Source organism: Carcharhinus amblyrhynchos, chromosome 33 (genome assembly GCF_965287045.1).
Source record: "Carcharhinus amblyrhynchos chromosome 33, sCarAmb.v2.hapA, whole genome shotgun sequence".
Classification (NCBI taxonomy): Eukaryota; Metazoa; Chordata; class Chondrichthyes; order Carcharhiniformes; family Carcharhinidae; genus Carcharhinus; species Carcharhinus amblyrhynchos.
In genome coordinates, this window is record NC_137356.1 from 10,816,889 (window position 1) to 10,842,449 (window position 25,561).

General features: G+C 48.3%; 1 protein-coding gene across 1 annotated transcript in view; it reads right to left on the bottom strand.

Annotated features, from left to right (window-relative positions):
* Positions 1-6,435: 6,435 nt before the first annotated feature.
* The window catches only part of camsap3 (calmodulin regulated spectrin-associated protein family, member 3), a 171,177-nt gene continuing 152,051 nt past the window's right edge, over positions 6,436-25,561 (bottom strand). Inside the window, exons 11-17 of the mRNA XM_080216729.1 lie at positions 23,129-25,259; positions 18,023-18,159; positions 16,460-16,662; positions 13,558-13,654; positions 12,390-12,508; positions 10,517-10,635; positions 6,436-8,214 (exon numbers count right to left, since the gene is read on the bottom strand). Of these exons, the coding sequence (XP_080072855.1) occupies positions 7,912-8,214; positions 10,517-10,635; positions 12,390-12,508; positions 13,558-13,654; positions 16,460-16,662; positions 18,023-18,159; positions 23,129-25,259 (3,109 nt within the window). The 3' untranslated portion in view covers positions 6,436-7,911. The remainder of the gene's footprint in view (positions 8,215-10,516; positions 10,636-12,389; positions 12,509-13,557; positions 13,655-16,459; positions 16,663-18,022; positions 18,160-23,128; positions 25,260-25,561) is intronic.

Here is a 25,561-nt window from a genome sequence, read left to right on the forward strand (position 1 = left end):
CCAAAGACCCATCATGTCTGCACTGACAACAACCCCAATATTTAATTCTGGGACATTAATGGGCAATTTAGCACAGCCAATCCATCTTACCCGCACATCTTTCAGACTGTGGGAGGAAACGCACGTGGACACAGGGAGAATGTACAGACGCCACACAGGCCAGGAAGCGAACCCAGGTCTTTGGAGCTATGAGCGAATCATCGTTCCATTCTCTGTCTGGTTCTCGAGGGCTACTTACCAGTTCGTTATTCCAACTCTGACTCCAGACCCCAAAAGGTCCAGTGTGCTGACCATATTGACTGGATTCTCTGTGGGCAAGACAGAGCAACCAGCACTCAAGTCCCAGGCATCACATGGGTAGCACTGTGGTTAGCACAGCTGCCTCACAGCATTAAGGATGTGAGTTTGATTCCTGGCTTGGGTCACTGGCTGTGGAGGCTGCTCCAGCTCCCCATGTGACTTTGTACCATTCCTCTGCCTTTTCCCCATAAGCCCTGCACATTGAATAGAAACATCTAATGGTCTTAATTTAACAGCTCCGCTGCACTTTCAGGCAGTGCATCCCAGACCCCAACTGCTCGCTGGGTGAAAGAAAAGTTTTGTTTCATTTCGCCTTGGCTTCATTTGCAAATCACTTTAAACCAGTGCCGTCTCATGCTTGGTACTTGTGGGAGCATTTATGGTGGAAACAATTCCTCCACATGACATTAAATTACTAAATTAGATTTCTGTAGCTTTGCATCACTGCCACTGTCTGTGTGTTTTCTCAACATGGATTATTTAAATAATTCAGTTGTACTCACAGTGACAGCATAGGAGAACTGTAGGTTCACTGGTTGGTATAAAACTGCTCTTAGGGCTTGTGTTAAAGTTGCTGTAAATAAGAAAAACAGACTAGAATCATACAATGCAGACGAGGCCCTTTGCCTCATGGAGTCTGCACCGAGATGCAACACACCTGAACTCTTACCTAATCCAATAGTGTCACAAATACATTAATGCTGCAATGAAGTTACTGTGAAAATCCTCCTCGTTGCCACACTCCTGTTCAGGTACCCAGAGGGAGAATTTAGCACGGCCAACTCACCTGAACTGTGGGAGGAAACCCATGCAGACATGAGGAGAATGTGCACAGGCTGCACAGACAGTGATCCAAGGCCAGGAATCAAACCTGGATCCCTGTCACTGCAAGGGAGCAGTGCTAATCACCCCAGTATTAGGGTGAAAATTAGTGTATGTGAGAGAGAGAGAGAGAGAGAGAGACCAAGGAACAAAGGGCATGCAATCACACTAAATTGACTGGGAATGTGTATTAAGTCAGAAACGACCAATTGCCTAAAGCAATTATCCTGCAAAGACTAGAGCTACCTTTGAAATAGCTCCCTTTGGGGGACCTATACATAGAACAAGCTATACGCAAGGGTGCATTTGGCATGTGGCCAATCCCATGGCAGGCCCCACACACACTAATAAAAGTCTAACAGTTGCTTGCACTCTTAAACTAAAGCTCTTGGGGATTAGTTTAATAGCAAGGCAATGTAAACTCTACTTCAAAGGCAATTGCAAGAAGGTCAACCCTTATTGAAATTGCAACTGGAGTGGAAGTCAATGGGAAGCTGTCCTTGAAGCCCGAAAGCATTTCTGAAACGCTAAACCCTTCAGGACAGCTCCTGGTTCCTGGACAATAGGGTCATTTATCATTTTAGGAATGTGCAATGTCAACCTCACCACTCAGATATCGGTTCTCCACCCAAATGGAAGTGTTCAAGGCTCTGAAACCTCCACAAACTGCATCTACAGGCACCCCTTTTCCAATTCTTCCTCACCTATCTGACCCAGGAAAACTCCCCCACCAACGCCAGCAGTCTTCCAGTACTTCTCAACAGGTGGAGTGCTTGTCCTGGTTGGCAGAGTGGGGGGGAGTTGGTTTTGTGTGTATGTGCACGCTCGAGAGAGGGGTGGTGCGGGGTGGGGGGTGTGGTTTAAACAGAGCAGAATTTTCTCATTCTACCTGCCACAGGAATCATAGCAGGTGGGACACAGACCATGCAAAGGTCTGTTGACCTCGGCTGTAGTTTCTGGCCTTGGGTGAGCATGGAAAATCCCGCCCATAGCATTGCACAGCACAGAAAAGGCACTTCGGCCCAAGGAGTCTGCACTGACCTGCCTCCCATCCATCGACTGTCTATACTTCCCACTGCCTCAGCAAAGCAGCCAGCATAATTAAGGACCCCACACACCCAGGACATTCTCTCTTCCATGTTCTTCCATCAGGAAAAAGATACAAAAGTCTGAAGTCACGTACCAACTGACTCAAGAATAGCTTCTTCCCTGCTGCCAGACTTTTGAATGGACCTACCTTATATCAAAATGATCTTTCCTTACACCCTAGCTATGACTGTAATGCTACATCCTGCACTCTCATTTTCTTCTCTATGAACAGTATGCTTTGTCTGTACAGCATGCAAGAAACAATACTTTTCATGTATGTTAATACATGTGACAATAATAAATCAAAACAATAGCTATCACTAAAGGCACACTAAAGTGCATTTTTCTGCACTTGTCCCATATCTTGAAAGTTATGATAAAATATATGGATGAACAATTGTAAGGTTTTCAGCCTCCACTACCTTACCAGGTAGTGCATTCGATTCCTACCACTTTCAAGTGAAAAAGTATTTTCTCAAATCCCCTCTAAATCTTCTGCCCCTCACCCTAAAGCTATGCCCCCTCGTGACTGACACCTCAACCAAGGGGAACGGCTGCTCCCTACTCACCCTGTCCATATCCCTCAGAATCTGATACACCTCAATCACATCCCTCCCTCAGCCTTCTCTATTCTAGAGAAAACAACCCAGGTGAGTGAGGAAGGAGCAGTGCTCCAAAAGCTTGGTGATTCCATATAAACCCTGTTGGACTTTAATCTGGTGTTGAGAGACTTCTTATTGTGCTCAACCCAGTCCAATGCTGACATCTCCACATTCATGCAATAGTGGAGACAGCAGTGTAGTAATGATGCTACAGGACCAGTGATCCAGGCTATTGCTGTGGAGACATAGGTTCAAATCCCACCATGGCAGCTGGTGGAATTTGAATTCAATCGAAATATGCAATATGAACTAGTCTCAGTAACCATAAAACTATCACTGGGTCACTAATGTCTTAAGAGATGGAAATCTGCTGTCCTTACCTGGTCTGGCCTACATGTGACTCCAGATCCACAGCAATGTGGTTGACTCCAACCAAGTTTATTAGTATCACAAGTAAGCTCACATTCTGAGGCTTACTCTCAGAATCCCTACAAGTGCAGGAGGAGGCCATTCAGCCCATTGAGCCTGCACCGATAACAATCCCACCCAGTCCATAGCCCCATAACACCACATACTTACCCTGCTAATCCTCCTGACACTAAAGGGGCAATTTAGCACAGCCAATCCACTTAACCTGCACATCTTTGGACTGTGGGATGAAACTAGAGCACCCAGAGGAAACCCATGCAGACACAGGGAGAATGTACAAACTCTGCACAGACAGTGACCCAAGACAGATCCCTGGCACTGAGAGGCAGCAGTGCTAACCACTGTGCCACCATCAGCCTAAGAAAAGAATACATGTTGTCACCCACTGGGTATTTGGGTTCAGGAACTCTTCCTGAAGGGGAGAGACACAGAAATCCTCATTGTATTGTTAAAAATAAATAGTTGCCCTTGCACTCAAGATGACATAACCATCAGGGCTACAAACAAAGAGCTGGAAACTGGGACTGGCATGATGACGATGGGCCAAATTGCCTCCTTAAGTGCTTTAAAAACTTCCGTGTTTCCATACAATATTATCTAGAATCCCACCATGGATGTTGTACATTGAAACCATCATCTAAGTAGGTTCGCTTCACATATCTGGAATCAAGAAGCTACTGATGACCACGAAAGCATTGTCGATTGTTGGAAAAACCCATCTAGTTCCGTTAGGGAAGGAAATCTGATGTCCTTACCTGGTCTGGCCTACGTGATTCCAGAGCCACAGCAACAAGTAGCATAGTGGCAGCGGTTAACACTTACCTCACAGCTCCAGGGACCCAGGTTTGATTCCAGCCTCACGTAACTGGTCAGAGTTTGCACATTGTCCCTGCAGCTGTGCGGGGGTTGTTCCAGTTTCCTCCCACAGTCAGAAGTTGTGCTGGTTCGGTGGATTGTCCATGCTAAATTGCCTGTTAATGTCATGGGTTTGGCAAGGTAAATGCATGGGGTTATAGGGATAAGGCCTGGGTTGGATTGTTGTCGGTGCAGACTTGATGGGCCAAATGGCCTTCTTCTGCCCTGCAGGGAATCTATAATTCAATGTGGTTGACTCTCAACTGCCCTCTGGAATGGCCTAGCCAGCCACTCAGTCTAAGGGCTACTAGGGATGGGCAATAAATGCTGGCCAGCCAGAGACGTCCATGTCCCAAGAATGAATAAAGAAATACCAATTAAAATCTACTGAGGTTGACTTGGAAGGATCAGAATTCAGGCAAATACAAAGAAAACCACTTCTTGGTAAATTGGTAAATCATTTTTATTAAATTTTTCTCATGTTATGTCTTTTTAAACATTACAGATTCCCAGTCCCACATCTGTGATGTAACATGTCTAGAGTCCATTTTAAACGTAAGAGTTCCAATCTCAAGTGCGGCACCCTTTACTGTACATTGTTACACGTTGGGTTAAAAATAAAGATCAGAATTTGTGTCCAGCCCTATTTTACGGTCATTTTACTGGTTTGCCAGTCCAGTTCCCAACATTGCCATGGAGAGCGATGGACGCCAACTGGGCGACTCAGGAGGTACATGTCTCTACTGCTGTTGGTTTCCAGTACAATCCGTAGACACTCCCGCTGTTCAGTGTTTGCAAAACACTCCCAACCAAAACCCAAGCGAAGCCATCCCGGTGTGAAATCCACTTCCACCATCGGCGAAAGTGACACCGGCGACGGGGACCACCCAACTCTGGGAAGAGTCAAAAAGAGTCTGTGGCATCGACCAGCACGGTGGAGCACAAATCAATGAATACCCGAGTGTTGAAATGGCATTCCATTCTCAGTTCTCTCTCCTTATAGTTGCACCTGATGAACATTGAAGACCACCCCCCCCAACTTTGTCCACTGGGGGAGGAGTAAATGGCAATGGCAGTGGGAAAAATCCAAAGTGTGAAACGAGGAAAAGAGGCAGTCACAGATGCCCATGTATTAGTCTTGCGAACTTTGAGATGTTCAGCGGCTTTGCTCTCCTCCAGTCAAAAAGTCCCAACTCGGCTTGTAACCAATCCTCCCCCTCACATGGCAGGTCAAATATTTTCGACAGCAAAAGGGAGTCGGTGCCCTCCCTTCCAGTTCACGGCCAGGCTCGACAGGCCAATGCATCCCCCCCCCTCCCTCAAACCCTCACACACCCACGCATCATGTCCAAGTGGAGGAATTGGCAAAAAAAAATTAACCAGTGACCATGAACCTGCTCTGTCAAGCAGGTACCAGCAGACAAAATACACGTGGGAGCTAAAATAAAATGTCAAACACTTTCTACTTGACAGACAGAACCAAAAGCTAATGACGTAAAAAATTTGCAACCAAACAGTCCCAAGCAAAAGAAACAAAAGTACGAATTCTGTGGCTGCTTTCTGCATTGTGATCCCCTCGCAGCCCAGGTCACCTCTTCAACAGTGCAGTGCCAAACAGAAATGGTACAGTCGAAAGAAAGTGCACAGAATTACTTCAGGGATTCTTCATTATCCAATATATACATATATCTATACACATGCACAAATAGCAATCTCCCAACACATTCCAGTTTCTTCCACCCAAGACGGCTTTCCAGTTCATGAAGTTATCAACTGAGGCAATATTGGGGTGTTCTAAACCTTGGGTAAGATTGAGTGTAAATGGCTCGTGAGTTCAAAAGGGACAGGTCATCGAAGCTTTACTCACTCGCAGCAGCAGATGACTTGCACCTCACTTCAGAGGGTGGTGGACCCTCTCATTCTAAGAGGCCCAGATTCAAATCCTTAATCTGAACTCTTGCTTTCTCTCGCACTCGGATCTGTGGAGTTGAGAGCTTCAGGCAAGTTTCAGTAGAATGCTACATGGCAGTAATTTAAACTTGGTGCGGGAAGAAGGGAAAGACAGAGGAGGAGGAGAGGAGAGGGGGAGAAAGAAGAGGTAGGAGAGGGGGAGGAGGATATGGAGGGGAGGAGGACATGGAGGAGAGAGAGAGAGAGAGGGATGAGAGAGAGAGAGACAAATCCCACACAAGTTCATTTCTATAAAATGAACCACTGAGCGATGGTGGCTGCAATGCAGCCAAAGAGGTTCAGGGTCACCTCCTGCTCAACAGCTCGGCCAGCAAAATCCAAAATAAATCCGGAGTGGGGTGGGGGGGGGGGGGGGGGGTGGGGAAACAGCATTACTGAATTCAAAAACGTGATTAATGTAATGTATACAATTGTAGACATGTGAAAACCTGCATTCAGTCATGTTCCAGAACAGGATGGGTTGAAATGCTATCGAGCTGGTTTGATTGTTAATCAGATTGAGATGCACTGGAGATGGTTTATTAGTTCCAGCCAGGCGGGAGTGTGAATGTGTATCTAGCAAACAAAGAGTTCCCCTGAGTTGCCCAAACGGTGCAGTAACTACAGAGCACCTCTGAGATCTGTAGCTGCAAACAGATGGACTGGGATGGGGAGAAAAAAAAAAACCACACAAATTAAATTTGTGCCTGCCTCAAATTCTCACCTTCTCTCTTGGCAGCTTGGATGTGTCCCCACCTGGATCCCAACCCAGAACGGATCCCCCAAGCATCCGGAGTCGGAAAGGGGACAATTCACCCAAACCACCTCGGCACTGACAAATGGCGATGGCTTTCCCCCACTTGGAAGTGGCTTTGACGAACTGGGCCTCGAGGGCTGGAGACGGAGCTGGGCTTAGCACGAAGCCTTTCCCCAACGAGTTTGCTCGTTCACTCAGAGTGAGACACCCCCAACGGGCGAATCAAAAACTGGGTCAAGCCTGGACCAAAACGCAAGCAATGGAGGGACAGTATGTAACCAACAACCGCTGAGCTGGAACTGGACCTTAACCCCACTCCAGCATCCTCTGTACCGCGGGAGATCTAGGTGCAAGCGTGCACACAGCTTATTAAGCTATCGATTCAGGATACTCAGTCCATTCTTTCAACATAGCAGGCAGGTAGGGAATGGTTTTGTCAATTACTCAAATAGTTATAATAGAATTTCAAGTCTGATAGCACTTATGGGACACCAAATACTGGAACGAGATATTCGGAGCAACCTGCAAACACAATTTTCCAACCCCCAATCATTCTTTCCGACAGCGTACCTTAAATATTTTATCTATACAAACAGCTAAGTCATTTAAATAGTGCCAATATATACAGACACGACATTTCAAATCAGTAGTCACCTTCCAGAATTTAGCCTCAAAAAAATTTATACATCTAGTTCATTTCTTTAAAAAAGTGTTTGGACTCAAAGTCTTCGCCAAGTCCATTTCCTCTTTAGTGCTTTGAGTTTCAGATGACCACCCCCTCCCTCAACCCCACGACCTCTCAACTCCCATTATTTGGGAAAGTCCCGTTGACTTGGATGTCCAACTAGTTCAAGCCGCATGATGCACTCGCTGGCGTGGGTATTGGGCAAACAATGGAGACATGCAGAAATGGCGAGGGAATCCAGACATGGTTCAACCATCCACAAAGAACGTGAAGATTAGAAAAGAGAGTGGGGGTTGGGGGGGTGGTGGGAGGGATTAAAAACACAAATGGCAGGTTTGCAAACGAGGACCCAAAACTCTGACTCATCCGTCTGTACAGGGGTGAGGAGGGAGCGGGTGCGGTGCTGGGGGAGGAAGAGCCCATCATTTAGACGTTCCCAGCTTTTTGGGCGTACCCGGCCTCTTTGTCTGCCACAGGTGGCCTTGGATGGTGACGGCATCGACGCTCGCGGAGAGGGTCTTGCTGGGGATCTGCGTGAATTGCTTGCGGTCGGAGTTGTACTTGTAGATGCCCTCAATCATGTTCTTGGTGATGACTCTTGGCCCCACTCCAGCCACCCGCTGCATGTCCTCCGATTCCGGGGAAAAGGTGTAGACGGCCCGGAACTGGCAGCTGTTATCCCGGAACAGGATCAGGTAGTGATTGGATTTGCTTTTCTCCACTTCCTGCGAACACAGAGGGCAACATTAGTCATCAGCGGCAACTCCTGTTCAAAAATCGGGCAGCACTCACTCGTGCAAGATACACCTAAAATGTTCGATACGGGGAGGCCCCTCAAACCTGTCTGCAATTTAATCCAGAACTAGGAGGGGGGGGGGGGGGTCATAGTTTGAGGATAAGGGGTAAAGCTTTTAGGACTGAGGAGAGGAGGAATTTCTTCACCCAGGGAGTGGTCAATGTGTGGAATTCACTCCCACAGAAAGTAGCTGAGGCCAAAACGTTGAGATTTCAAGAAGAAATTAGATATCGCTCTTGTGGCTTAAGGGATCAAAGGATATTGGCGGGAGGGGGAAGACAGGAATCAGGATATTAAATACGATCAGCCATGATAATGATTGGAGGAGCAGGCTGGAAGGGCCGAATGGCCTACTCCTGCTTCTAGTTTCTATGTTTCAATGTTAATGAGGTCAAGGTTCATCTGTGACCCATACCAAACAGTACAGCAGAGGAACAGGCCCTTCGGCCCACCAAGCCTGCACCAAGGGACAATTTAGCATGGCCAATCCACCTAACCGACACATCTTTGGGACACTAAGGGATAGCTTATCTGGCTAATCCACCTAACATCTTGGGGGTGTGGGAGGAAACCCACACAGACATGGGGAGAATGTTCAAACTCCACACCAGTGATCCAAGCTGGACAACCCGGGTCCCTGGAGCTGTGAGGCAGCAGTGCTAACCACTGTGCCTCTTGCACCCCAATAAAGAGCAGGAACCATTTCAGCTCTCACTCATTGGCAGGCCGTTCACGTTTTGGGCCTTTACACACAGAGCCAGTTCCCTGCACCAGAGGGAGCAGCTATTCAAATGTTATGTAAATGCGTTTCAAATCTCCACACATTTTCTGACACAACTTCCGTCATTTGCACTTTGCAATTTTAATCGCCGGTTCACATCGAGATGAAGAGAAACAAGTAAACAAAGGCTGGTCAGATCAGAATGCAAAGCAGTGCTTTGCATGGATGTAACGTAACCTTTATCCCGAGAATCACCTGGGAAAAGTTCCCCCTGCCAGCGTATCCGTGTAGGTCTGCGTTCCCCGTATGCCTGGCCCATCCTCTGATTCCTCCCGGTCACCAGTGCTTCTCAAGTGCAAATCAGAACAGTGGTTTAAAGCTCAAAATTTTCTTGTTTAATAGCAGGCATGTCGGCACAGTAGTTAGCACGACTGCCTCACAGCGCCAGGGACCTGGGTTCAATTCCCAGCCTTGGGAATCTGCATGTTCTCCCCATGATTGCGCAAGTTTCCTCCGGATGCTCTGGTTTCCTCCCACACTCCAAAGATGTGCAGGCTAGGTGGATTGGCCATGTTAAATTGCCCCCAAGTGTCCAAAGATGTGCAGGCTAGGTGGATTGGCCATATTAAATTGCCCCCGAGTGTCCAAAGATGCGCATGTTAACTGGATTGGCCATGCTAAACTGCCTGCCCCTTAGTGTCCGGGGGGGGGATTAGCAGGGTAAATATACAGTGTTATGGGGTAGGGCCTGGGTGGTGCAGGTTCAATGGACCAAATGGTCTCCTTCTGCACTGTGGGGATTCTTTGATTCTATTCTAACGATACCCAGTTTACACTTCAGAAATTTTCCTTTTCCTCTCAAATACCGGACTCGAGAATCAATCACAGCTTTCTTAGCCCATTCACGCTCGCTGCCAAAACACGGACAGTTTGCAGCTACCATTACGATGTCCTGATCACAGACAGTGGAGTTAAAATCAGATCAGAGCGATACTGGGCACCCGAGAAGGTACAAAGTGCCGTGTGAATTGCTCCCACAGCCATTTCTTATCTTTCCAAGGAGGAGTCCATTTGGCCCACTGCTAGCACTGGCTCTTTCAGTCACACATCAAGTTGATCTTTCTCCACACACTACATTCTGCACTCTCTCCTTTCCTTCTCCCCTCTGTACTTAGTAAAATAAACATAAACCAAATGTTTCCCCCTTCTGAGGGGAACTAGAACAAGAGAGGTCACAGGTATAGGTTGAGAGGCGGAAGATTTAAGAGAGATGAGGAGGAACTACTTCTCACAGGGGATGGTGAATTTGTGGAACGTGCAGTGGGCCAGGTTTTTACAGCCTCGCTCGATCCAGGACCAGAAAATCCCACCCGAGATCAACGTACTTCCCATTATCCGCCCCTCTCCCGCTCCAATCACCATGGTGATTATAGTTAATAATCATAACCCATTGCATAAAAAAGTTCTTTCTCTCGCCTTGATCACTGTCCAGGGTAGCGACTGGCCTTACCTCCAGTATTTTATTCTTCTGTGGCTCATTCACCCTGCCTGCCAGGCAACAGCGAGTGATTGCATTCTGGATAATATATTTATTCGACTTGGCGCTGGGTTCCTTGTACAGCTTGGGACCTGTGGAAGAAAAGACCACTGATCACTTTGACAAACTCTGTACTTAAATCGCTGGAGGAGGGGTAGGGGGGGGAAGGGGGGGTGTGGGAGGGTGGAAAGTCAGAGAAAAAGGTTCTATTGCTGGTCAATGCCAATGCAAAGGGGGCGCCGAGGGGCCTTTTGCCTGCTCTCCAAACAAACAAAACAAATAACCTGGTAACCCCCCCTCCATTACAGCAATAGTGGGATAAAGTTGCCCCCAGGGCAAAGAAATGCAGGTGGTGTCCAGGCCCAAACACAGAGGAGAGATAAGTTTGGCTGTAACACGACCATCCAAGCCACAGCCTTACTTACAGACAGTGAAGGGGTTTTTGAGAACAGTATAACACCACCATTTGGCCCATTGTGCCTGTACTAGCTCTTTGAAAGAGCTATTGAATTAGTCCCACCTCACCTGCTTCTTCCCCTCTAATTTTTTTCTCTATTCAAATATTTATCCAGCTCCCATTTGCAAGTCTATCGCATATTGGCATCCTGCGGTAAATACTTTCCCATATTCCCCACACCTCCCCAACATCTGTTCCTTTACTAATTCTTTTCCAGCAGAGAGAGTGTTTCTCCCGGAGGACTGTCACCCAATTCTTCACTTAGAAAGCCTAACCTCACCCTGATCAATCTTCACTGCTCTATGGAGTACAAGCCCAGCTTCTCTTCTCTCCCCAACACGGTTCCTTGAAGCTCCAAGGGGCTAAACTCCAAACCTCCCTCGTTCTGCAGGGATCCTGTTCAAGGATTGGGATCATGTGTCCACGCCCTGTCGACATCCTAGCACTTGACCCTCCTAATCTGTGTGGAAAGCAATGGTGGCTGGGACATCCCAGAATTCAATGCAACAGTGACAGCCTGGGCCAAAAATTATTCAGGCTACAGGAGTTTAAGTGTCACAAGTGGGGCTTACATTAACACTGCAATGAAGTTATTGTGAAATTCCCCTAGTTGTTACACTCCTATTCGGGTAGACTGAGAGAAAATTTAGCACAGCCAATGCATCCTAACAAGCACGTCTGGAGGAAACCCACTCAGACACGGGGAGAACGTGCAAATGCCACACAGATAGTGACCCAAGCTGGGAATTGAACCCAGGTCCCTGGTGCTGTGAGGCAGCAGTGCTAACCTTTATGCCTCTGAAGTGGCCCAGCAAGTGTTGGGGGATAGAATCACAGATTGATACCATTTGGCCCATCGGGCTAGTGTCAGCTCTCTACTGAGCAACTAGCCTAATCGCACACCCCTCCTCCACACCGCCCCACCCAACTCTTAACACTGCAATTTTCTAATTGCTTTTCCAATATCAAGATCAAATCTCCCTCCACTACAGATCAGACAGTATATTCCAGAACCTGCCACATTTTAAAAATTAAATGTTTTTTCACCTCAAATCAGAGTCCCCCAGGTTCCCCATCCTTCCACCCAGGGGGAGGTTTCCTCCCCTTTCTACTCTTGCTGGAATTCCCCCCTCAATTTTGAACCATTGCTATCAAAGCCCCTCCCTTCTCCAAGAGCTCTCCAGGTTCTCCAATCTAACTGCTTAACCTGAAGCTTCTCACCCCAAGAAACATTCCTGTGAAGCATTTTTTTTTTAATCCTGTCCCCTCACTAAAGCTGCAGCAACTCCCGTGGGTTTTGGCACCTTGCTGAAGGTTTGAGGGGGCGGGTGGGGGTAGGTGAATGAGAGAGCGTGGACTTCCTGGCAACAGGACAGCAAACCCACTCACCCGTATACTCAGGGATCGACGCAGGGGACGAGGCAGTCGAAGCGTTCTCCCAGTCCTTCTCACCATTGTGGTTGGACACTAGCCGGTTCGGAGATGGGAGCCCAGAAGGAGAATCTGCCCTGTGGGATGGGAAGGGGAAAGACATCAATACAAAACATTAAGAAAGGTGGTAGGAAGATCAGCGCGTTCACAGTTCCGCAGCCAACGTTCCCGGAGTTCCCCAGCAATAAATCAGACGGTGTGGTCTGTTAGGAAAGGGTAGGGTGTAGATTAAAAGGTATAAAGTTGCCATAGCCCCAAGATGACCAGAGGCTGATCCTCCCTTTGAGAGGGAGAGCTGACTGGTGGCAATTTAACCCAAGGATCACCACACTTCAGGCAAGGGGCAAGGTGTGAGAAAACAGGTCCTTCATGAATAACCTCGGCTGGTACGGGAATTGAACCCACGCAGTTGGTATCGCTCTGCATCACCAACCAGCCAACTGAGCTAACCAGTAGTAGCTCACTGGTGTAGAGTGGATAGATGCTGGCATGTCTTGAAAATAGCACAAAGGGCTCATTAGGCCATATGATGTAGGAACAGAATTAGGCCATTCAGCCCATCAAGTCTGCTCCACCATTCAATCATGGCTGATATGTTTCTCAATCACATTCTCCCGTCTTTTCCCCGTAACCTTTGACTCCCCTTCCCAAACTCTGTCTTAAATACACTCAATGACCTGCCCTCCGCAGCCCTCTGTGGCAAAGAATTACACAGATTCACCGCCCTCTGGCTGAAGAAATTCCTCGTCATCTTGGTTCTAAAGGGTCGTCCCTTTACTCTGAGGCTGTGCCTCGGATCCTAGTCTCTCCGATTAATGGAAACACCTTCCCCGCGTCCGCGCTATGTGGGCCTTTCAGTATTCTGAGAGCTTCAAGGCCAAACGGAACACCAGTCCTAGCAACAAGGTCTGAGTGAAGTTTGGATTGATTTTAATGGACACACACACACAGGAGGCAGAGACTTTTGGGGTCAGCCTGAAGGTGACCGAGTGTCCAATGTCCGATAGATAAAGCTAACATGGCCCAACTGGTCTCTGTCATATTACCCATCTTGTAACACCCTAGGTTGCTACTGGAAGGAGCCACCATCTCCGGTGAACAAATAGCAAAGAGGAGATGCTTTTACCTTGGGCTTTTCTTGACCGAGAGGCTATTGGCCGAGTCATTGACCATGGTGGACAGGGAGAGTGTGGAACGAGAGTACACTTTATTAAGCCTGGAGCCTGAAAACAAAGAGAAAAGATTCTGGACACGTGTTTATCATCATTCAGTGAAAACCTTTCACTCAAAGTGCCGTGCGGCAATGTGGCAGGCCATCTCCATTGCCAGCTTTACCTGCTTCACTCAAAGGGCAATAAGGTGTTGGTGAGGCAGTTTACCAAGGGGGTACTCCAGAGAGAGAGGGAGTGGAGGGTGCCCCAGAGATGGAGGAATGGAGGGAGGATGTCCCAGAGATTTGGGGTGGGGGTGCCCCAGAGATAAAGGAGGGGTGTGCCACCCCAGAGATATAGAGGGAGTGGAGGGGAGGATGTCCCAGAAATTGGGGGCAGAGGAGGGGTCCCAGAGATAGAGGGGGACAGCTCTCCACAGCAACAGGCCCCAGGATCCGGGTCCCTGGCGCCAAGAGGCAGCAGTGCTAACCACTGTACCACCACACTGTCCTATGGGCACACATACACATACATACATACACACACACACACACGCACGCGTGCGCACACACACACACACACACACACACACACACACACGCAACTGCACACCTTTGACACTAGATGGAGCATTACATTCAATGACAGCTTTGAAAGAAGGCCTTGCATAAACTATTGTATTTTTTTTAATCATCAAAGCCCTTCTTAACTAACAAGGCTCTTGTGAATCAGTGCTATTTTTGTTATGTAGGAAACAATAGTAGCCAATAACACCAATAACAGCAGGATCCCACAAACTGCAGTGTGACAAGCGACCAGTTAATTTACTTCTGTGGTGTTGATTGAGGGATAAGTATGGACAGGGCATCGTGGAGACTCATTCCTCCTCTCAGCACTCTTGGAAACAGAGGCTACATTAGGGGAGACACACCTGGTACTTCAGCAAGAAACAGCAGATAGGGTTTCCCTTTAATTAAAAAAAACAGCTCTGACAGTGCGGCACGCCCTCAGGCACACGACCTTCAACTCTGACTGGTGCCAGGTCAAAACATCGTGTTATTCTGCCCCTTCTGTTACAGAGGTGTAATACCAATTAGTTCAGTCGTGGCCGCCTGCAACCCAGCGCATGTTGAATATCGACCTACGTGGCTTTTTTTCCCAGTTTATTAGTGTCACAAGTAGGCTTACATTAACACTGCAATGAGGTTACTGTGAAAATCCTCTACACTCTTGTTCGGGTAGACTGAGGGAGAATTTAACACGACCAGTGCAGCCTAACCAGCACAACTTTTGGACTGAGGGGGGGAAACCGGAGCACCTGGAGGAAATCCACGCAGACACGGGGAGAATGTGCAGACTCTCCATAGACAGTGACCCAAACCTGGGTCTCTGGCACTGTGAGGCTGCACTGCTAACCACTGTGCCACCACGCCACTTGCCAAATCGATCGAAGAATGTCGAGGCAACATTTTTGCAGCTTTAAGGCAGAATTTTGAGGATGCCTGAGCTGTTTTGGTAAGATTCACAGTGGGCACACCGAATGCAGGTACAGAGCGACTCCGTATCTGTGGAACTACGGCATTGAGGATACGACTGGGAAACAATGGGGAGGGAGGATTTAACTCTGTCAAAGAGGAACTGGTCTCATTCTAAACAAAGATCACCGATTTGGATGGAAGGAAAGAAAATAAGAAATGAGAAACATGTAAAATGTCTACTGCATCATGATGGAGCCAGATTCTTTCAATGTAGCTTTTAAACCAATACTGGCCCAGAGACGCCCAGTTCAATGGAACATGCAGATGATGGAATTCTAACACGACTCAGAATGTAACCGCGTGCAAGTCGCCTTCACTGAAAGGAAGCACTTGCCAAGCAACTGTGGATTATACTCTCAAAGAAACTCTCTCATCACGCTGGGAACAGTGCAAATTTAGAGGCATGTTCACAGGAGGGGCAGCAATGGCCGAGTGGTATTATTGCTAGACTATTAATCCAGAAACTCAGCTAAAGTTCTGGGGACCCCGGGTTCGAATCCCACCATCATTAGCTACGGTAAAATGTGTGGGGGTTACAGGATTAGCCTAGGCAAAAAATGCCAGATAAGGTACTCTGCCAGAGAGAGTTGATGTAGACTTGATGGGCTGATCATCAAACTCTTTAGTCCAATCACTCATGGCATAAGTGAGCACTTTGCTGAGCAGCACATCCTTGGTAGTTTTTGTTAGTTTCTCTAGCAAGACACTGGTACGTCATTCGTGTCCCTCAAGTTGATTTCTAAGTTTGTGTCATACCCAACGAGACAAGAGAGTTTATCTAAATCCAGAATGTAATCGGACCTGGATTTTATTGTTACTTTTTTATTCATTCGTGGGACATGGGCATCGCTGGCTGGCCAGCCAACATTCATTGCCCATCCCTAGTTGCCCAAGGGCAGTTGAGAATCATATTGCTGTGGCTTTGGAGTACAGCGCGGTGGTCATCAGTAGATTCTTAATTCCAGTTTTTTTTTATTGAAATCAAATTTCACCACAAATTTCATACAATCATGGAATGACTAGAGTGCAGGAGACCATTCAGCCCATCGGGTCTGCACTAACTCTCTGACAGAGTACCTTCCCTAGGCCTTTATGCTCATTCTAGCCCTGTAACCACCACACATTTTACCATGGCTTATCCACCGAACAAACACATCTTGGAGCACTGAGGGGCAATTTAGCATGGCCAATCTACCTAACCATTGGACTCCACCAAGCTATAAATGAACCAATTAGGGACTGTTCATGGGGGTTGCCTCTTTTTCTCTCACCCCACGCCACCTCATTCTTTTTGGAACGGACATTAAATGAAGCTTTTGAAGGACATTTGAGCACCCACCTAGCAGGCCCTTCACTGGGCTGCGGGTCAGCACGGAATCATCCCGGAAGACTGATGACTTGGGCCGGGGCTTCCTCCCTTTGCTCGCCGAGCTCTTTGCCCTCAGAACCTTGTCCAGGTCATCCATGATTTTCAGCTGCTGCCGTCGCAGGTACTCCTGTTTGATGAAGTTCTTCTCCACTTTCTCCTCCTCCACTTGTTGCCTTGCAGAAGTGAAAGGGTAAAAAAAGGTTACATCCCTCTTAAAACGCTGACCAAGGACGCACAAAGAGAAGCCGCTTTTTTTGATGCGCCAACACAGCATGGGCCTTGACAATGTGACATCAATCCTGCCCTCATCCCAATCTGCCCATGAAAGCTTCTTCAATAACAGATATTGGATATCAGAAGCGAGAACCACAGTTTTATTTCTATTAGAAGAATGATTACATTCCCCACAGTGCAGAAGGTGGTAATTCAGCCCATTGAGTCTGCACCAACCACAATCCCAACCAGGCCCCATCCCCATAACCCCATACATTTACCCTAGCTAGTCCCCCCAACACTAAGGGGCAATTTAGCACCGCCAATCCATCTAAGCCTGGAGTGTGGGAGGAAACCGGAGCAAACCCACGCAGACACAGGGAGAATTTGCAAACAGAAAGAGACATATGGCCCATCGACAACAATCCCATCCAGCCCCTTTCCCTGTGACCCCGCGTATTTACCCTGCTAGTCCCTCTGACACTAAGGAGCAATTTAGCACGGCCAGTCAACCTAACCTGCATATCTTTCAGACTGTGGACTAAGATTCGCAATTCCATTTTAGTTTACCTTTCCAATGGCCAAGTAAAGTTTATTTATTTCTTGTATTAGTGGGCTCATTAACACTGCAATGAAGTTGCTGTGAAAATCCCCTAGTCGCCACATTGTTAGGGTACACTGAGGAAGAATTTTAGCATGGCCAATGCACCCTAACCAGCATGTCTATTAGATTGTGGGAGGAAACCGGAGCACCCAGAGGAAACCCACGCAGACACGGGTAGAACATGCAAACAGAAGAAGATCACACGGCCCATCAACAACAATCCAACCCAGGCCCCATCTCTGTAACCCCACGTATTTACCCTGACACTAAAGGAGCAATTTAGCACAGCCAATCAACCTAACCTGCACATCTTTCAGACTGCGGAAGCAAACAGGAGCACCCAGAGGAAACCCACACAGACACAGGGAGAACATGCAAACTCCATACAGAGAGAGTGACCCAAGCTGGGAATTGAACCCGGGTCCCTGTCGCTGTGAGGCAGCAATGCTAATCATTGTGTTACCGTGCTGCCCACGAGTTAGGTATCTAATACAAAACCAAAGTCTACAAGGTTGTTACCCATTTTAGAATGTAGCAAATATTGCAAAGTAGCCTATCATCAAACAATAAATCCCACTGCTCATTTTACGGGAAGCCAGAATCCCAATGGGAGGACTTGATGAGAAACACTGGCCCTACTTTAGGCCTTTACCAATAGATGTGGAAAGGCAGGAGTCAGATTCAAGCTACGCAGCGATGATTTTGTCTGGTCTCACCTGCTCTCCTCTTTCTTTTGCTCCTTTTCTGCCTCCAGCCACATTCGGCGCTTCCTGAACTCCTCCGTTCTCTTCTGCTGCTTCTCCATCAAGGCCGCTCGCTTCAGGGCCATCTCTTCCTCCGCCTTCTCCTCATCCTGCAGCACATCGGAAACAACCGGGGAAACAAAAAACAATTGCACAAAGTGTTCTTATCCACCTGAGAAACTTCTAAACCCTGGCCTGACACTACACTGGTTTAACGCGACAATCAATCAATCAAAACTTGGGGCGGTCATGGTGGCCAAAGCTCACAATCCAATTAAACAAGAGAGGGTCATTAAAACTGCTTGAATTGGTGAAGAAATAGGAGTCTCCACAAACCAGTCCAAAATATCAAAAGAAGTTTGGTTTGGTACTGCTTCCCACTGACAAGTTTACGCAGTGCACTGAAATCGTTAATTAAAAAGTTACTTCACCAGGTACTACAATAATGGGTTGGATGGGTCTATGATTGGATAGGGGTGGAACGGTGGCACAGTGGTTAGCACTGCTGCCTCACAGCACCAAGGTCCTGGGTTCAATTCCCAGATTGGGTCAGTGTGTGGAGATTGCACATTCTCCCCGTGTCTGCGTGGGTTTCCTCCGGGTGCTCCGGTTTCCTCCCACAGTCTGAAAGATGTACTGGTTAGGCGCATTGGCCATGCTAAATCTCGGGATGCATAGGTTAGAGAGAAAATACGTGGGGTTGTGGGTGGGATGTTGTCAGTGCAGACGTGATGAGCTGAATGGCCTCCTTCTGTAATGCCAGGATTCTATGAACTCGAGCATTCACTATTTTAATAGTGATGTTACCACAGCACCTTGGAAGATTGGAAGTCTCCCACAGTCCAAAAACTTGCAGGTTAGATTGATTGGCCATTCTAAAATTGACCCTTAGTGTCCTGAGATGCGTAGGTTAGAGGGATTAGTGTGTAAATGTGTAGGGATGTGGGGGTAGGGCCTGGGTGGGATTGTGGTCGGTGCAAACTTGATGGGCCAGATGGCCTCTTTCTGCACTGTAGGGTTTCTGTGAAGGAATATTTTAAATTAACCCTACGATTAACGTCTCTATGGTTACCATCCTGGGGGGGGGGGGGGGGGGGGCGGGGGACTTACTCTCCTCCCTGTTTTATATTTCTCCGACTCCCATTCCTTCACTAATTCAAGTTAAAACTTTATCCATTTTCCCACCAATGGCGTTTCCACCATGATGTCAGGATGTCCGAAAGCCCTTTTATTGTATTCATTTGTGGGACATGGGTGTCGCTGGCTGGGCCGGCGTTTATTGCCCATCCCTAGTTGCCTTGAACTGAGTGAGTCGTTGGGCCATTTCAGAGGGCAGTTGAGAGTCAACCACGTTGCTGTGGTTCTTTGATCTGATTTATTATTGCCACATGTATTGGGATACAGTGAAAAGTCTTGTTTCTTGCGCGCTATACAGACAAAGCATACAATGCATAAGCAAGGAGGAAAGGAGAGGATGCAGAATGTAGTGTCATAGCTAGGGGTGTAGAGAAAGATCAATTTAATGCGAGGTAGGTCCATTCAAAAGTCTGGAGTGACATGTAGGCCAGACTGGGCAATGTCAGCAGATTTCCTTCCCTGAAGGATATTAGGGAACCAGATGGGTTTTTCCCTGACAATCGACAATGGTTTCATGGTCATCAGCAGATTCTTACCCAGTGTTCTGGGTAACGTATTAGCATGGATGGAGGACTGTTTAACTAACAGAAAGCAAAGAGTGGGGGTAAATGGGTGCTTTGCTGGTTGGCGATCAGTGATTAGTGGTGTGCCTCAGAGATCAGTATTGGGACCGCAATTGTTTACAGTTTAAATAGATGATTTGGAGTTGGGGAGCAGTGTGTCAAAATTCGCAGATGACACTAAGATGATTGGCAGAGCAAAGTGTGAAGCGGATGCTGAAATTCTCCAAAGGGATGTAGATAGTCTAAGTGAGTGGGTGAGGGTCTGGCAGATGGAGTACAATGATGGTAAATGTCATCCATTTTGGTAGGAATAACAGCAAAATGGACTATTATTTAAATGGTAAAAAATTGCACCACGCTGCTGTGCAGAGGGACCTGGGTGTCCTTGTGCAGGAATTGCAAAAAGTTGGTTTGTAGGTGCAGCAGGTAATTAAAAAGGCAATTGGAATTTTGTCCTTCATTGCTGGAGAGATGGAGTTTAAAAACAGCAAGATTACGTTGTAGCTATATAAAGGTGCTGGTGAGGCCATGCCTGGAGTACTGTGTACAGTTTTGGTTTCCTTACTTTAGAAAGGATATACTGGCACTGGAGGGAGTGCAGAGAAGATTCACTAGGTTGGTTTCGGAGTTGAGAGGGTTGCCTTATGAGACTGAGGCTATACTCATTGGAATTCAGGATAATAAGGAGATCTTATAGAAATATATAAGATCATGAAGGGAATAGGTAAGATAGAAGCAGAGAAGTTGTCTCCACTGGCAGGTGAAACCAGAACTCGGGGGCATGGCCTCAAAATAAGGGAAAGCAGATTTAGGACTGAGTTGAGGAGGAACCTCTTCACCCAAAGGGTTGTGAATCTGGAATTCTCTGCCCAGTGAAATAGTTGAGACTACCTCATTGAATGTTTTTAAGGCAAGGATAGATAAATTTTTGAACAGTAAAGGAATTAAGGGTGAGCGGGCAGGTAAGTGGAGCTGAGTCCATGAGAAGATCAGCCATGATTGGCAGACAGGCTCCTAGTTCTTATATTCTTAACTCCAGATATTTTTTATTGAATTCAAATTCCACCATCTGCCGTGGTGGGATTTGAACCTGGGTCCCCACAACATCATCTGAGTTTCTTAATAGTCTAACGATAGTACCACTAGGCTATCACCTCCCCATTACACCTGAAGTACAGTCAAAGTAGGAAATGCCATGGCCGATTTGGGCACAGCAAGCCTTGATCATGAGCAGGTAATATATTGTTCAGTGGTTTCACCTGAGGACATGTTGACCAGAACATTCGTGATAACTCCACTACTCTTCAAAGAACAGAGTAATAGGATCACTAGTGAGGAACCTGGATTAACATTTCATTTGAACAGTGTCCTCTCCGACAGTTCAGCACTCGGTGATGCACTGGATCATCGCTCTACGATATATCAGTGTTTTTCAGTACGTAGCACTCCTCTGCCTCCGAGGCACAGGGTTCTGGGTTCAAGTCCCGCTCCAGAGCTTGAGAGCACAAAAAGGCTGACACACCACTGCAGTACAGAGGGAGCCCTGCATTGCTGGAGGTGCTGTCTTTCGCGTGAGAAATTAAGCCAAGGCCTGTTTGGCCTGCTAAGGTGCACGTAAAAGAGCCCGCTTCGAAGGCAGCAAGGCATTCTCCTCGAGTGCACTGCCGAAACTTATCCCTCAACGACCAGATACACACAGGATCCCTATAGTGCAGAAGGAGGCCATTCGGACTATCGAACCTGCACCACCAGGCCTATCCCTGTGACCCCAGTTATTTACCCTGCTAGTTCCCTGATGCTAAGGGGCAATCCACCTAACCTGCACATCGTGAACACTAGGGGCAATTTAGCATGGCCAATCCACCTAACCTGCACATCTTTCAGACTGTGGAAGGAAACCATGCAGACACAGGGAGAACATGCAGACTCCACAGTCACCCAAGTCAGGAATCGAACCCCGGTCCTGGCGCTGTGAGGCAGCAGTGTTAACCACTGAGCCATCGTATGATGACCACTTTGCGTGTTTATGTGAGCTTACCATGCAGAGGTCAGCTGTCACACTTCCTACAGGACAGCGATGACACAGTTCATCAATAAGGGGTTCGAAGGTTGGGAAGAGTGCGATGTAAACATACCTCTTCCTTTCTACTGTTGCTCAAGTATGGGACTTGAACCTTCTGACTCAGAAGTGCTACCCACTGAGCCAAGCCTGACACAAGGATAATGTTTGAAAATGATTCCTGTGCTATGAATAGAGTGGATCTCACTGATGTACTGTTGGTCAGCATTCTTCACAAAGCTTGATTAAATCCCCACTGATTTTCACCTTCTATTAAATCAAGCCAAATTTCCAATTCGGCTCGTTAGTTTAGTATTAGAGAATAAACCGCTTAAACATTAAATCCCATACAGCAGAAACACCATCCAGAGCAAGATATTCATATAGATAATGCCCCCTCCCCCAGAACAATGCTTCTACTTGAGTGGCTGTAAGGTGGGGGTGAAATGCAGAGAATGCGTTTTTCCATCGCTCAGAATGCCCAACCGGATGAGAGAAGCAGTTTCAATAATTTTCAAAATAAACATTTGAACGAGGAAAATTTGCAGGGCTGGGGGGAAAATCATAGCATCCCTGTAGTGCAGGAGGCCATTCAGCCCATCGAGAACAATCCCAGCCAAGTCCTATCCCCGTAACCCCAGGAATTTACCCCATCTAGTCCCCCTGACACTGGGAGGCAATTTAGCATGGCCAATCCACCTAATATACACATCTTTGGGCACTAAGGGGCGATTTAGCATGGCCAATCCACCTACCCTGCAGATCTTTGGAGGAAATCGGAGCACCCAGAGGAAACCCATGCAGACATGGGGAGAATGTGCAGACTCCACACGTTCACAAGTAGTCTTATGCCAAACCCATGATATGGTGTGTTCACAGATTTATTTGGAATCACGAGCCTTCACAGCGCTGTTCCTTTACCAGGTGAGTGAAGAGTAGATTTGACAAACACAGCATACATAGTCAGAGACACAATTGCAAGGTAATGGTTAGAATGCGAGATTTTACAGGTAATCCGGTCTTTACAGGTACACAGTGCGAGCGGAGAGAGGGATAAGCATACGTTAGAGAGGCGTGAATTGTCTGAAACCAGGACAGTTGGTAGAATTTTGAAAGCTCGTGATTCCAAATGAACCTGTTGGCCTTTAACCTGGTGTTGAGACATCCTTACTGTGCCTCACCCCAGTCCAGCGCTGACATGTGCGCATTGTGGTAGGTTTAAAGTTGTGGTGGTAACCAGACACTGCATTCACATTGGGTCCCCTGTGGGGTTGAGTTGAAGAGGGGAAAATCAAAGTGCCAAAGTAAAAGTTCACCCACCTTGAAGAAGAACCCGACAGATTTCTGTTCAGAGTCCAGTTGGTCACCAGTGGGGTCTCTCGCAACCTCTGTCCTGTCCTCACTCTCCTCGAGGCCTTTTAAGGAAGACAATGGTATCTCGATCAAACTAGTCCTTTTGACAATGGTGGTCGCGTCCTTTTTCCCACCGTCAGGCTGCTCCTCTGTCGGGCCGGTTGTCTTTCGAGCTACGATTGGCCCCACGGGCCGCAGGTTGCCTTGGCTTTCAAGGTCAAAGGTCAGCGGATCAGGCTCTGCCACCATTGACGGGTCATGCGAGTGGCCAGTGACGCTCGTGACTGGTCCAACCGGCCTCTGCTTCGGCCTGACGTCCACCTCCAGCTCCTCCTCCTCCTCCTCACCCTCGCCGAAGCAAATGGAAGACTTGGTCTGGACGGTCACCTGGCTGGGCGAGAACTTGCGGAGGTGGGGCAAAGAGTCGACATTCTGCGGGGGCGTCAAGACGCGGGTCAGCGGCGTGATCTTCAGCTCGGCGGGCCGCGAGTGCCGGGGGCTCTTGGGGGGAGCGGCGTTGGCCTTCTTCATGGCGGCCTGGGGCGAGCGCGTGCCAGTGGCGGTCGGCGGCTTGCGCGAGGGCGAGGGGGAGGGCGAGGAGAACTCAGCGGAGCGGGGGGGCTGGAAATCGCGGGTGGGCCTCGAGGCGGGCGCTTTGGGGGCCGGGATGACCCAGGCATGGACATTCTTCTTCTCCATCAGGGTCTCCTGTTGCTGGGCCAGGCGCTGCATGTCGATCTGCAGCGAGGACAAGGCCGAATTGAGTTTGGCGACTGCGTTGTTGTATTCCCCAATGTCTGTCTCCACCTCGGGCTCCTTGGGGGAGTCAGATACCCCCAGCTTAGCGTCTTTATCTCCGTCACCCTTGCTAGGATTCTCCTCGCCATCTTTTTCCAACATTTCGCCATCCCTTCCCTTAAATTCTGGCTGCGTTGGGCTTTCATCCTCCTCATCCTCAATCTTAGACAACCTTTCCTCCAGGGACAACTTCCTCTTGTCTTCATCTCCTGCGGCTCCGTTCTCCGGTTCTCCCCCTTCTTTCTTTTTGAGCTGCAAGAAGGCGCTCTTACCCAACCTCTGCCGGTGCTTGGCAAAAATGGCCTCGATTCTCTTCTTCTGCGCCTCGATGGCTCGCCTCTTCTCCTCCAACCTAATCCCCAGTTGGGTCATCTCCGAGGCCAGGGCCTGATTCTGGCTGGCACTCTCCTCAGGTCTCTGGACCCAGGAGGCCATTTGCTGGTCATTCAGGTCGCTGCAGCTGTCGGGGGTGGTCTTCTGGGAGTTGGAGTCGGGTGGGTTGATCTTCTTCATCTTCCTCTCGGCGAAGCTGGTCATCTTGACCCCCGAGCCGGAGGAGGCCACACTTTCGGCCTGCGAGCTAATGGAGCTGAGGCACGAGGTGCACTCGTCCTTGCTGCCCGAGTCCTTCTCCTGAGCCGGCCTCGAGCCGTCCTCCACGTCCGAGTCCAGGCTGTTGTCCCGCAGCACGGAGTCGTCGTCCCGCGAGAAGTTGCCGTCCTCCGACGGAGCGACCCCGCCGCCGCTGACCGGCTCCCCGCCGGACTCGTTGGCGACATCCGTGGGCTTGTAGGGATTATTGGGATCGAACTTGGACGGGACGGCCTTGGGTTTGAGGAAGCCTTCGGGCAGGTCGGGTCTGTGGAGGAAGAATCCATCCGGCGCTCCTTCAGGTCGGAGTCTGGGTTCAAGTTTATCCGTATTGTGTATTATCTTTAACGCTTCCTCAATGGTCGGCAGCTCCGTGTAGTTATTGTGATCGTCGATGACGCCATTTTGAACGGGCCTGTGGTGCTCCTTCTCCGCTATCTTAGTGGACAACGGTGACACCTTTCTGGGTGTCCTCGGCGACGCCAGCGACCCGTTCTCATTGGCTAGCTCCTCCTTGCCCAGGTAGCCGGCCGTGTCTTCCGGGGAATCGCACGCGGCCCTGGGTAAACAGTTCTGGGACCGGTAGGCATTGGTCGCGAGGCTGTCGGAGCTCACAGACCTCATTAACCCGACCGGGTTGCCCATGACGATGTCCACGTCGCTGTCCAGGCCAAAGGGAATGCTGAAAGACACAGCCTGCGACAAGGGCCTGTGGGCAAGAGAGAAATCCAGGTTACATAAAAAGGTGAAAAGGTTGGATGTTACTTCACAAGACAAACAAAGACAGAGTTTTAAATACAAAAAGAAATCAATGTTTGGAAAGGAAGAGAACGAAAACAAATCTCTCAATCACAAATGAGAGTTTTAGTTTGTTTGTTATTACTGTCACGAGTAGGCTAACATTTAACACTGCAATGAAGTTACTGTGAAAATCCCCTAGTGACCACCTGTTCGGGTCCACTGAGGGAGAATTTAGCATGGCCAATGCACCTAACCAGCACGTCTTTCACG